Source organism: Pan troglodytes, chromosome 2 (assembly GCF_028858775.2).
Source record: "Pan troglodytes isolate AG18354 chromosome 2, NHGRI_mPanTro3-v2.0_pri, whole genome shotgun sequence".
Classification (NCBI taxonomy): domain Eukaryota; kingdom Metazoa; phylum Chordata; class Mammalia; order Primates; family Hominidae; genus Pan; species Pan troglodytes.
In genome coordinates this window covers 104,181,949-104,194,361 of record NC_086015.1, presented here as the reverse complement: position 1 = coordinate 104,194,361, position 12,413 = coordinate 104,181,949, and the positions used below count along the sequence as shown (strand labels likewise).

At 37.1% G+C, this 12,413-nt stretch overlaps 1 protein-coding gene across 50 annotated transcripts in view; it reads left to right on the top strand.

The window, feature by feature from the left end:
* The window catches only part of ABI3BP (ABI family member 3 binding protein), a 244,175-nt gene that overhangs the window by 118,544 nt on the left and 113,218 nt on the right, over positions 1 to 12,413 (top strand). For 36 of the 50 annotated variants that reach the window (XM_009446009.5, XM_016941558.4, XM_016941553.4 and 33 more), the window contains exons 10-14: positions 7,758 to 7,835; positions 9,808 to 9,882; positions 10,637 to 10,711; positions 11,813 to 11,884; positions 12,337 to 12,411. In XM_009446009.5, the coding sequence (XP_009444284.3) occupies positions 7,758 to 7,835; positions 9,808 to 9,882; positions 10,637 to 10,711; positions 11,813 to 11,884; positions 12,337 to 12,411 (375 nt within the window). The remainder of the gene's footprint in view (positions 1 to 7,757; positions 7,836 to 9,807; positions 9,883 to 10,636; positions 10,712 to 11,812; positions 11,885 to 12,336; positions 12,412 to 12,413) is intronic. The other 14 variants (XM_024355587.3, XM_054682095.1, XM_054682098.1 and 11 more) reach the window with 3 other exon arrangements.

The following is a 12,413-nucleotide window of genomic DNA, read 5'->3' as shown; positions in this document are numbered from 1 at the left end:
TAAATGACATTCTATAAGAAAATAGTTATTTTATATGTACATATTTATATAAGGTATATTTATATGTATGAAATAAGAGTGAATGTTTATGAAAATCTTCAAAATACATACGTATAATTTTCTAATAAAGTAATTCTAAATTATACTTACTATACTATTATGGGGCGACTAGGTATTTGCAATGAGAATTGATGTGAAGGTCAGGTTCATTAGAATTATTATTTACTTGAGATTGATATTGCTTCCTATTTCTAGAAAGAACTGGATATGTGTTCAGTGTTTAAAAAACATAAAACATAAGAGTAAAAGAAAAAAACGGAAAATCCACTTAAAAAAGGGCCAGGGAATAAATGTGGAGGTCACTGGGCTGAGTTGGTTGCTGCATTTAAGTATCAAATTAGGCTCCGAATTGTATCTTAGCAGAGAATCTCAAGCTTGATCAAACATCAGGAGCACCTGGAGGGCTTAACACAAAGACTGCTGCCCACCACCCCCCACCACCAACCCACCTCCCGAATTACTGATTCAGTAGGTCCAGTATGGGGCCTGAGAATTTGCATTTCTGACAAGTTTCCAGGTGATAGTGACGCTGCTGGTCTAGGATCCACACTTTGAGAACTACCCCTCCAATGTCTCTAGAGAATACCTTGGGCTGTTAATAAATTTGGAAGAAATGGTGCGGTAGAAATTGAACAAACCTTAAGAATACAGAATGTATTCCCTGAGCTAGGCACTGGCTGTGAACTTTAATGTTTAATATATGATTCAATCAGCACATTGTATGGATAAAGAAATGGAGGCCCAAGCCCCTGTTTGGCCACAGTCATTCAACAAATACTATGCATTACCCTATGTCAAAACCGCAAGTTGCTGGGGGCTATGATGGTGAGTTACCCAGGCATGGCACCTGCTCATTCTGGGACCTCAGACAAGGCCCTTACTTTCTCTTCCCCTACTGGGGGCCTTATCTGTCTGCTTCAGTTGATATTTCCTCTTTTTTGGCTGAGAGAGAGGCAGAAGAAATGATAAATAAGATATAACCCAAATATTTTTTATTTCAAGAAAATACCATGAAACATAACAATAGGCTGGGGTCCCAGGTGGGCAGACCCTCTGGTCAGGTCAGGGCTTGCTGTGATCTCTCTGTTATCAAGAGCATGCATCCACTGGGAACAAACCCTTGATGTTCCTGACAAGTAGCTGCTGGTACAGTGCGGATCCCACAAGCCAATAACTCATTTCCTTTTCCCCCCTTTCCCTCCCTGCCCTGGAGACTTACTGGGGGAAAAAAGGCATCAAATCTAATGAGGTACCAAATGTTGATGTCTTTTTCTTGTTTCCAATTTTCTTCTTTAGGGAATAGGGCCATGTAGAGATGTTTAGAAGTTTTGTCCACATAATGTCAAGCTACTTAATTTTTTTAAAAAACCTGAAAAGAAATTGCTATCTCTTCATGTGTTTTTCAAATATCCAGACACTTAACTTTGCATAAATAGTGTTACCTGAAAGTTTAAGTTAACTTTTTTCATTTTTTGCTTGTCTGATCTGAGGCAATCCAGTTATAAGAATTTTAAAAGGCAAGCTCTTAAGTTCTCGTTAGGTGCTGATTTTGAGAAACTCCTGGAAGAAGGAAGAGGAAGGCCTTAAGTTGGTAGAAAAGCACTTAACTGGGGACTATTAGACTTACAATTTTTGAAAATTTTCCAAAACTTACGGTTCAACGTCTTAGTAAGGTGTGAAAATATTTGCCAATATATCTTTGTGGTTTTGTGCAATCCTTATATTTTTACTTTAAAATAGTCATATCTAGTAGTCCTAGAGTTAGTTACTTCCCAGAAAATAGTCAAGTGACTCTGGACTTCATTTTCTTAATTTGTGCATCAGACTTGGTCACCTCCCTTTAACTATAAAACCCTGTTATCCAACCCTACATCATGTAAATGTGATGCTGCCAGGATGCTCCCAAATTAAGATCCCTCCGTGAATCTGTGTTTGGAAGAGTTAAAGCTCTGGACTCTTACATTAACCTGTTCTCTGCCCAGAGACTGTATACTTTGCCCCATGCCTAGAACTTGTTTGGAAGGAGGAAAAAAAGGAGCTGGCCAATCTCATTGATTTGGTCCCTAATGTTACCATCAAAACTGCAGAAAGCAGTGTTTGTGAAGGGGACTGAAAATGAGCAGAGTTGTTTCTCAGACCACGGCTGTCAGTTTTAAACTGGAAGATGTCATGGTCTGGTCCTCAGTGCTTAGTCTTGAGTGATATTTCCTCATCTTTAAAAAAAAAATTTAAAAATTCTACATGCTACCATAATACCAATTTAGCATTTTTGCTTTCTTTAAGGAATTAAAGTGGATTTTTGTCTTGTGATTCGTTTTTACTTTTGTTCTTCTGATATGATTCACTAAAAGTCCAGAATTAAGTGTTATTTTAATAAAGAAAAAATAAATGCAAATAGTAAAATGCAAATAATTAAAACTATGAAAATAGTAAATATGTTTTTAAACTTGGCTTTTGAGGGAAGTGCCTATCTTAAATTGAATACATGGGCAAGATGGGGTGGTTCATGCCTGTAACCCCAGCACTTTGGGAGGCTGAAGCCAGGGAATCGTTTGAGACTAGCAATGCAAGACTAGCGTAGGCAATATAGCAAGACCCCATCTTTACAAAAAATATTAAAATAAAAAAATAGCCAGGCATGATGGTACATGCCTGTAGTCCTAACTACTCAGAAGGCTGAGGCAGGAGGTTGACTGAAGCCCATGAGTTTGAGGTTTCAGTGAGCTCTGACTGCACCACTGTACTACAGCCTGGGCAACAGAGCAAGACCTGGTCTCTTAAAGTATGATGCTAATAATAAAAGAACACATAGAAAATTTAACACATGGAGAATTTCTTACACACTGTATTAGTCCATTTTCACACTGCTGGTAAAGATATACCCGAGACTGGACAATTTACAAAGAAAGAGGTTTAATTGGACTTATAGTTCCACATGGCTGGGGAAGCCTCACATTCATGATGGAAGGCAAGGAGGAGCAAGTCATATCTTACATGGATGGCAGCAGGCAAAAAGAGAGCTCTTGTGCAGGCAAAGTCCCATTTTTAAAGCCATCAGATCTTGTGAGTCTTATTCACTATCACGAGAATAGCATGGGAAAGACCTGCCCTGATGATTCAATCACCTCCCATCAGGCCCCTCCCGCAACATGTGGGAATTCAAGATGAGGTTTGTGGGGACACAGCCAAACCATATCACACACTGAAGAGACTGATAGCCAGTATGTTTGAAAATGTCTAATAAATCAAAGGAAAATCCTACCCAACAAATGTACCAACTTAGTAGACCATGTTTCTTTAAAAACTACATATACAATTTTTTAAAATTTTTTATTGTATATGCTTCAAGCATCCAACATGAAGTTTTTTTTGTATGTATACCTAGTGAAATAGTTAACTATATTCAAGCAAATTAACATCCATTCTCTTGCATAGTTACCCTTTGTGTGTGCATGTGGTAAGAGTACCACAAATCTTAACAGTTTTCCAACATACAATATTATAATTATAGTTCTTGTTTTCTACTTTAGATTTCTAGTCTTATTCATCCTATGCATCTGCAACTTTTTACCCTCTGTTCTACATTTCCCTGTTTCCCCCTCTCCATCCCATCCCTCATAAAGTTTTATTCTCTATATATGTGACTTTTTTTAGATTCCACATATGAGTGAAATCATGCAGTGTTTTTCTTTCTGTGCTTGGCTTTTATCATTTAGCATAATATCCTCCAGATTTATCCATGTTATTGCAAATGGCAGGACCTCCTTTTTTAAGGCTGAATAATACTCCAGTGTGTGTGTACCATAATTTCTTTATACATTCATCAATGAACATTTAAGTCGTTTCCATATCTTGGTTGTTGTGAACAATGCTGGAGTGAATGTGGGACTGTATGTATCTCTATGAGGTGCTGATTTCATTTCCTTTGGACGTATGTCCAGAAGAGGGATTGCTGGGTCATAAGGTAGTTCTATTTTTAATTTTTTGAGGAAACTCCATACCATTTTCTATAATAGCTGCACCAATTTACATTTCCACCTCAACAATAAACAAGAATTTCCTTTTCTCCACACCCTTGCCAACACCTATTTTTTATCGTTTTGCTTAATATCCATCCTAACAGAAGTGAGGTGATATCTCAGTGTGGTCTTAATTTTGCATTTCCCTGATGATCAGTGACGTTGAGCACTTTTTTTTTTTATACCTGTTAGCCATTTTTATGTCTTCTTTGGAGAAATGTCTATTCAGGTCCTTTGCCCATGTTTTAATTAGGTTATTTGGGGTTGAGGGTGGTTGTGTTATTTTGTTTCGCTATTTTGTGTAAGTTCCTTATATACTTTGGATCTTAACCCTTTATCAGATACATGTGGTTTGCAAATATTTTCTCTCAATGCATAGGCTGCCTTTTCATTTTGTTTATTGCTTCCTTTGCTGCACAGAAGCACTGTTTTTTGCAAAGTGTGGGCATAAACAGTCCTTTATGCCATGAAGGGAGAAATAAACTGCGCTGAAGTTAATTATCACTGCAACTCATAAAAGCTACATTTTTTGAGGTAGTAAATCCTAAAAACAACATCCTCATTCCAGCAGAGCTCATAACGGGGCATCAAGAAGTATAATAGCTTGTTCTAAGAACACATGGTGTGAATAATGAGAGATATAAACAAAAAAGTTAGGATTACACACACATCCCCAAGGGACATACAAAGGGTTTGCCAAAGTCAAGACGTGGCCTGCCAAAAATTAAAGGAAACAACTGTGATGGAAAAATGTACAGAAGAAATAGAGGAAAAGGAATTTCCTGGGTTTTAGGCTGTGTTCTGATTGCATTTTACTTTCCTATTGCCAAGATTGTAGTTGTGCATAGATAGTGTGGGTGAATGCTCAGGGGTTGATATATCAAGAGTTCCCCATTCAAATACCCTCCTCAACTACTAAGTTCTCTGATGTCTGAAATATCATTTATAGATATACAGTATGGCCTGGTGCAGTGGCTCCCACTTGTAATCCAAGTACTTTGGGAGGCTGAGGCAGGAGGATCACTTGAGCTTAGGAGTTGCCAAGACCAGCCTGGCAACATAGTGAGATCCCGTTTTTGCAAAATAATATTAGTAATAAGCTAGGTGCTGTGGCACGTGCTTATAGTCCCAGCTACTACTAGGGAGGCAGAAGCAGGAGAATTGTTTCACTTGAGCCCAGGAGTTTGAAGTTTGAGGCTGCAGTGAACTATTATCATGCCACTGTATCCAGCCTGGGCAACAGAGTGAGACCCTGACTCAAAAAAAAAAAAAAAAAAAACAACAACAAAAAAAAAAACAAAAAGAAGAAGAAAAAACAATATGCCTGTAAAATGAATTAGTAATATAGAAAGAATATAAATGTCTCTTAGGAAGGGGTAGTTTGCCTTTCTTCATTAACAGCCTGATTTTAGGCTAATGTGATTGCCAGCTAAGAACATGTTTTGAATAAAGAAATTGAGAGCATCGCCTGTGAAAGTCTAGGATCTGGACGATTAAACAAATAAATAATAAGAGGTCCCAGGTCAGCCAGGGACTCACTGAGAACATGGGATATTCTTAATCAGGAAGGAGCCCTGGAAGGAGAAGAGAACACTGAAAGAGAAGAGATCGTGAAAGGAAACCTTATAATTTTACATTTAAAAAAACTTCCTGTGGGGCATGTTGAAAATAATAGGAACAGAGTGCTTGAAAAATTCATGATCTGAATTTTTTTCTGTGTTGACAATCAGAATGGTTCACACGAAAGATGTCAGAAAAAAAAACTGATAAAATTTAGACGTTTTAAAAATAGAATTTCATAAAATTATGCTAGATTTTTTAAAAGTTCCTTTTTATGCCCTGCTAAATTAATTTGAACAATGCTATTAAATATTTTGTTGTGTGAACATGCTTTGCAACTTCAGAAACACACAATTTGTTGCAAATTATCATTTATGACACTTAGTGGTGGCATTTTAAATAATTCCTGAAAATTAGCTATCTAGAAATCTGTTGTATGTCTTTATCAAGTAGGGATTGAAAACTGATTTGCTGCTATAAACATCGTGAAAGATGACTTCCTAATTGTCTTCAAGCTCATCAGAATTAAGTAAATATTTTTGAACCCACATTAACAGAAAAGAAGATGGTCTTTACAAAAATAAAGTGAACTACAGATTATAAAATACATGTTCAAAGAATTTTGAGTGTGAAAATTAAAGTTTTCAACAGGGAGCAATTTTGTCCCTTAGGGAATATCTAGAATTGCCTGGAGATACTTTGGTTGTTAGAAAAGTATCTGTGGAGCACAAAATATTCCAAAAGTGTGTGAGAGCACTATTGGAATCCAATGGGTAGAAGCCAAGAATACTCTTCAACATCCTACAGTATACAGGCCAGCCACCCATACAAAAAAATCATCTAGCCTCAAATATCAATAGTGCCAAAGTTGGGAAATCTAAGTTCTGTATAGCCTTAGGACTCTGAAAAATCCTGTCCGATTATGTGATCAGCTCAAGGTGGCATGATCAGGGTATCCTAAAGGGGCATGAATTCTTTCTTGCCACTAGACTGTTTCAAAATATTATGAGCAGGTAATATTATGATTCAACACAGAAAATAACTGAATAGAATTAATCCTAATTATACCCTTTCAAATGGGGAATACCATAATCGCTGGGGAACACTGGCTTAGAAATGTTACTTTCTTTGAAAAAGAACATCTACATTTTAAAATGAAGTTTCTCAAACAGTTGCATAAAGAGGAAAAATGGAAAAAATTATTCTTTGTACTGAATTCCCACAGAGATTAAAAGAGAAGATCTACATTAATATGAGGCTCAAATAAAATTTACTGTTAAATTTTTTGCCACAAATATTTTCAAATAGCTTAGTTTCCTATGTGTGTTGTTTGTGGTTTTCTAAAATCTCAATGTCATAACTTATTGCATTTTTTTGCCATGTATAATAATGGAAATTTTCTTTTTTTTTTCTTTTTCTTTTTTTTTTTTTTTTTGAGACGGGGTCTCGCTCTGTCGCCCAGGCTGGAGTGCAATGGTGTGATCTCGGCTCACTGCAAGCTCCACCTCCCGGGTTCACGCCATTCTCCTGCCTCAGCCTCCAGAGTAGCTGGGACTACAGGTGCCCACCACCACGCCCGGCTAATTTTTTGTATATTTAGTAGAGACAGGGTTTCACCATGTTAGTCAGGATGGTCTCAATCTCCTGACCTCATGATCCACCCGCCTCTGCCTCCCAAAGTGCTGGGATTACAAGCATGAGCCACTATGCCCGGCCGGAAATTTTCTATAGGTTGATTTTTTAAAATTGGGAGTACTTGAATATAAAATTCCAGGAAGCATTTGCAATACAACCTATGCCTTCCAGAAATTCTATTTATCAATCAGATGACTTGAGATGTATCCAAGTATTGGGTTGTGATTTTTTTTCTTCATTTCAATGCCAGTTTAGATCTTAAAGAATTACCTAGGGTTAATAAGAAAGAATTATGTAGGGTTAATAAGAAAGAATTTTGAAGACTTATATTAGTTCCTGCTAGAGATACACAATAAAGTTGTTGACTGGCTAGTGGGGAAGGAGTGTGAGATTAGATTTTTAGTCTGCTACTTGATTATGCATTGAGGGAGGTATTTTTGGACACTGCAAGTGAGATAAATTGTTTGTTCTCTGACTTTTTAGCTAAGAATGAAACCTTGGCATTACCTGCCGAATCTAAAACACCAGAGGTTGAAAAAATCTCAGCACGACCCACAACAGGTAATGAGATCGCTATGTTGTTGACCTTGAGAAAAGAAAAAATGCTTTTTTTCAAATACTAATCTGCAGTCTTTTTTTCAGTAAAGAGCCAGTAGGAAATACATTTTGATCATAAATGCAAAACAGTAGGAGATTCTAGGTCTCTAATGTTTGGGAAAACAATAGCTGCAAAATGGAGTATTGAATCACATAACTGATATGTAATACAGAAGCTGTATTTTTTACTCTAAATAAAAATTATTAGTTCAACACTGAAATATTTTTATATTAAAAATATCATACCACAAGTTTGGTGCTGTTCTTTCGTATGATGACATTAGACCATTTTTCATTTCTACACTTTTACAAGTGGTCAGTGTAGCAAAATGCCATATATTCTTCACAAATCCATAGCTTAATATCTATGAAAATACCCTGGAATCATTTAGAAACAAATGTCTCTGGAACTTTAGCAATCCTAGTGTAGAGAATATAGAATAGTTCAGTAACAATCCTTTAAAGAATCAATGCAGTAAGCATTTTCTCCATAGTTTATCACCATTACTAACAAACATTCAGCATCTCTTCTATTAATGAACTACTCAAGTCCAGTCCAGGGGGGGAGGCATTAATCTTTGAGCTAGAGTTTTTGCCAGAGTAGTACCACCTTATCCAGGACCTGATGAAACAGACATCTGGCAAGAATTTCCCACAATCTATATTTAGCAGAGTCACTCCGATCTGTAGTGAATTTTTTAGTCCACAAAATCCTATAACTTGAAATATTGATGATGTACCTTTTACTAAACTTTTGGACTCATAACTGGTCCAGAGAAGATAAAAGTTGTTGTGGCAGTAAAATAACTTCAAGAAATCCATTCAAGTAGGAATATGTCTGAGAGAGCAAGATGAATATGGTCCTTTTCCAAAGAAAAGAGATGAACCTTTCATCCCCACCTTCATGGGAGTCGGAGCAGAGGTATAGCTACTGGAGTGACCCATTTGGATGAAATTCCTAGATGGTTTTTGACTTTCGTATACGTGATCAATATCCAGAAAAGCATAGGCATGGCTCTATAGGGACTCCAAATCCCTTTCTCCCTCAAAGATTCTACCCACTTTCCCCAATTATACTTTTTTCTCTTGGCAGCATTTCTGATGGGAGAGTCTACATGTTTTTAGTCCTCTGCCAAACCCTCCTCAGAGTTTTCCACTTCAGAAACACTTAGGAAAACACCACAACTTATTACTCAGGGTTATTGTGTTTATTTTGTGTTCTTGCCCTGCAACATTCCGGGGCTTTCTGGCTCTCAATTCATTTCAGATCCCAGTGATCTTAGTTCTTATTTCTCCAAAAGTGTTGACTGGCTGGTGGGGAAGGAGTGTGAGCTTTTTAATTGAGCTTTTTATTACCTTTAATCTAGCATTTGGGACAAATCTGTGGCTGAGCATTTAAATTCTGATCATAATTTCAATTCATTTTCAAGCTTTGCATATTCATTGCAGTGTAAGAGAGAAGTCTTATAATGTGGTAGCTCTAAGTGAGACTTTTAGCCCAGAGTCATCCTTTCATTTGCCCATTTATTCGTTTAATAAACTATTATCTTGATTATCCTTCAGATTCTTCAATAAATGATTTAAAAAGTAATAAACTATAATCATGTGCTTGTTTACTCTATCCCAGGTATTGTGCTAAGCCCTGGTGATAAAGAAAAAGGCAGATTTAAAATTATTATTAAGCTTATAAGTGTTTCAATGAAAGTCAGGTCGGAGTGCTCTTTTGGATAGAAAGCAAACCCAGAAAGGACCAGTTGGAGAGGAGTGTCAGCTCAGGCACTTGAGACAAGCCAAGGAGCTCTTTACATAGTAACACAAAAAGAAATGGGCTATACAAATATCAGTCACTAATTCTAAAAGGCAACAGAATGTGTCTCCTGGTCTTTGGTTGCTTCACTTTATCTTAATTTGTAAAGTTGTGCTTTTTACCTTTCAGTGACTCCTGAAACAGTTCCAAGAAGCACTAAACCCACTACGTCTAGTGCATTAGATGTTTCAGAAACAACACTGGGTAATTCTAAGAACTTTTTTTTTCTAAAAAAACAAAAGTAACAACGAAATAACTCCCAGGACTCACAGAAAAGAAACCTGGTGCCTTAACTTCTCTCTCCCTCCCCACTTTCTCCTTTTCCTTCCTTCCTGGCAGTGGTTAACCTTCCTCTTTCTTGGACAGATTCCACTGAAGAGTTAACCACATGGCTGATCCTGGTGACTGACCTTCTGGGCAAATCTGGATGCTAATTGCTAACTAAATGCCCTTTTTAACCAGTCTCTGGGTTATACAGACAGAATACCAGCCTTTTAACTCCCAAATCTTGGGGGAGAATGGAGGAAACCTGGAAGTCTTGACTCTGTGCTTTCTGCTTAGAGTGGCTTTGGGAAGTCTTGTGCGTACTAAATTTGGGAAGAATCCCCAAAAGTGTCATGCTTTTAAACAAGAATTTCATGGCACCCATGTTTGTTGTTTCTTAGCCCAAGAGAATCTAACTTGCTTTGTTGTTCTCTTTCCCCTGAAGAAAAGGAGCAGCATGTGTTTTGTTCTGTAATTTGATGTTGATCTTCTCAGCCACACCACTGCCCTTTGAATGTACACCTTCATGTTTTAACAGCTATGTAACTTTTCCAGGGAAGGTTATTTCCATTAAAGGTATTGGCTGCTCTGTGTGCAAGAGTCTGTTACAAAGCTTGCTGTGCATGATCATGGTTAAGCCACAACATCAAAACCCAAGTCCAGGAGTTGCTAACTGCGCTCTTTTTTATTGTAGTTCTCAGCAAAAGGACCCCGGAAACATTGCAAACTATTCTAATACCTCAGTTTGAATTGCCACTGAGCAGTCTAGGTAAAAAATAATAAATACTGCAGCTTTATTATTACCTTGGATATTGTATGCATGCTTCAAAGAAGTCTTTTGAATTAATTATGCTAATTTATACCCAATCCCTTAAAGGTGACACAGTCTTCAAGTTTAGGATCCCAAAGAGGCTCTCCCTATGACAAATTGTTTGGTTGGGTTGTTTTTCTTTTAAGTGGTCATATTTTAATATTATGTTTGATTCTTTTAATTCAGAATCAATATGTCACTGAACAAATTGATCATTTCTGTATTTTTTGTAAATGTGTTTACTCTATTGTCTCTCTTAACAGAGAAGATATATTTATGATATTTCTGCAGACTGCTTCTTAGAATTCTTAGAATTCTTCTGAGTGAAGTATGAAAAAAATGAGGGCAGGGTGCAGCGGCTCATGCCTGTAAGCCCAACACTTTGGGAGGCTGAGGCAGGTGGATTGCCTGAGGTCAGTAGTTCAAGACCACCCTGGCCAACCTGGTGAAACCCCGTCTCTATTAAAAATACAAAAATTAGACTGGCATGGTGGCATGCGCCTGTAATCCCAGCTACCCAGGAGGCTGAGACAGGAGAATCACTTGAACCCAGGAGGTGGAGGTTGCAGTGAGCCAAGATCGTGCCACGCACTGCAACCTGGGTGACAGAGCGAGACTCCACTTCAAAAAAAAAAAAAAAAAAAAAAGATGGGGGGAGGAGCTTACATATAAAGCCGCCGTAGTTACCAAAACTCTATTTTTAAAAGCTTTCAGATGGACATTTTCTAGTTCAGATGTGTTTGCTTGGTTTAAATTTAAATGAAATATATTTAAGAACACACATAAACGTAGCTGAAGAAATCAGCAAACTGGTTTAATAAGGGTGGAAAGAAGAGTCCAAATACAGTAGCTTAAATTTAGTCACTTAACTGTAAAAAACTGAAAAAGAAACTTTCTTATATTCAACATTGAAACATAGATGTAACAAATACTACTAATGGTCTCTTAACATGATTTGCCTTTTTGTGTTTGCTTTTGTTTTTGCAAGCTTAAAATTTTAAAAATCTTTTCTGTTACTTTCACCTCAGGTCGTAACTTTCTTTATGTGTTTCATTACAGCTCCAAAAAGCCTTCCAGAATTTCCTGAGGCAAAAACACCCTTCCCTTTTGAGAAACCTAGGGGCACATTGGGTAATAAGAGTACCTTAAATTTAATATTAAGGCTGTGGGTGGTGATTGCTTAATTCTGCAGGACACATTTACTGCATCTTATTTCTGGAAACCTCATGAACTGATAGTTAGGCAAACAAATGGTTGATTTGATTTTTTTTTTAATAAATCTATTTGGATTTTCTGCAAATTCAGTAAAACCCATCAGTCTTAATTCCACATAATCCACTTAGCTTTTTGTCCTTAAAAATGCTGACAGTCTGACACCAAACTCTGGTCTCTCTCTGACCACTAATCAAATGTTCTCTGGATGGATACATACTGATTTCTTACTGATATATAATCACTTTTTATTGTATTGGTATACTGCAGGCTTCTGGTAGCCACTTAACCATACCAGCAACCTATTTCTGTCTCGTTCTCCTGTTAAAAAAAAAAAAATCTTCAGCAAATTCCATTTCTTTTCAATATAGCTTCAAGTGAAAAGCCATGGATTGTGCCTACAGCTAAAATATCTGAAGATTCCAAAGTTCTGCAGCCTCAAACTGGT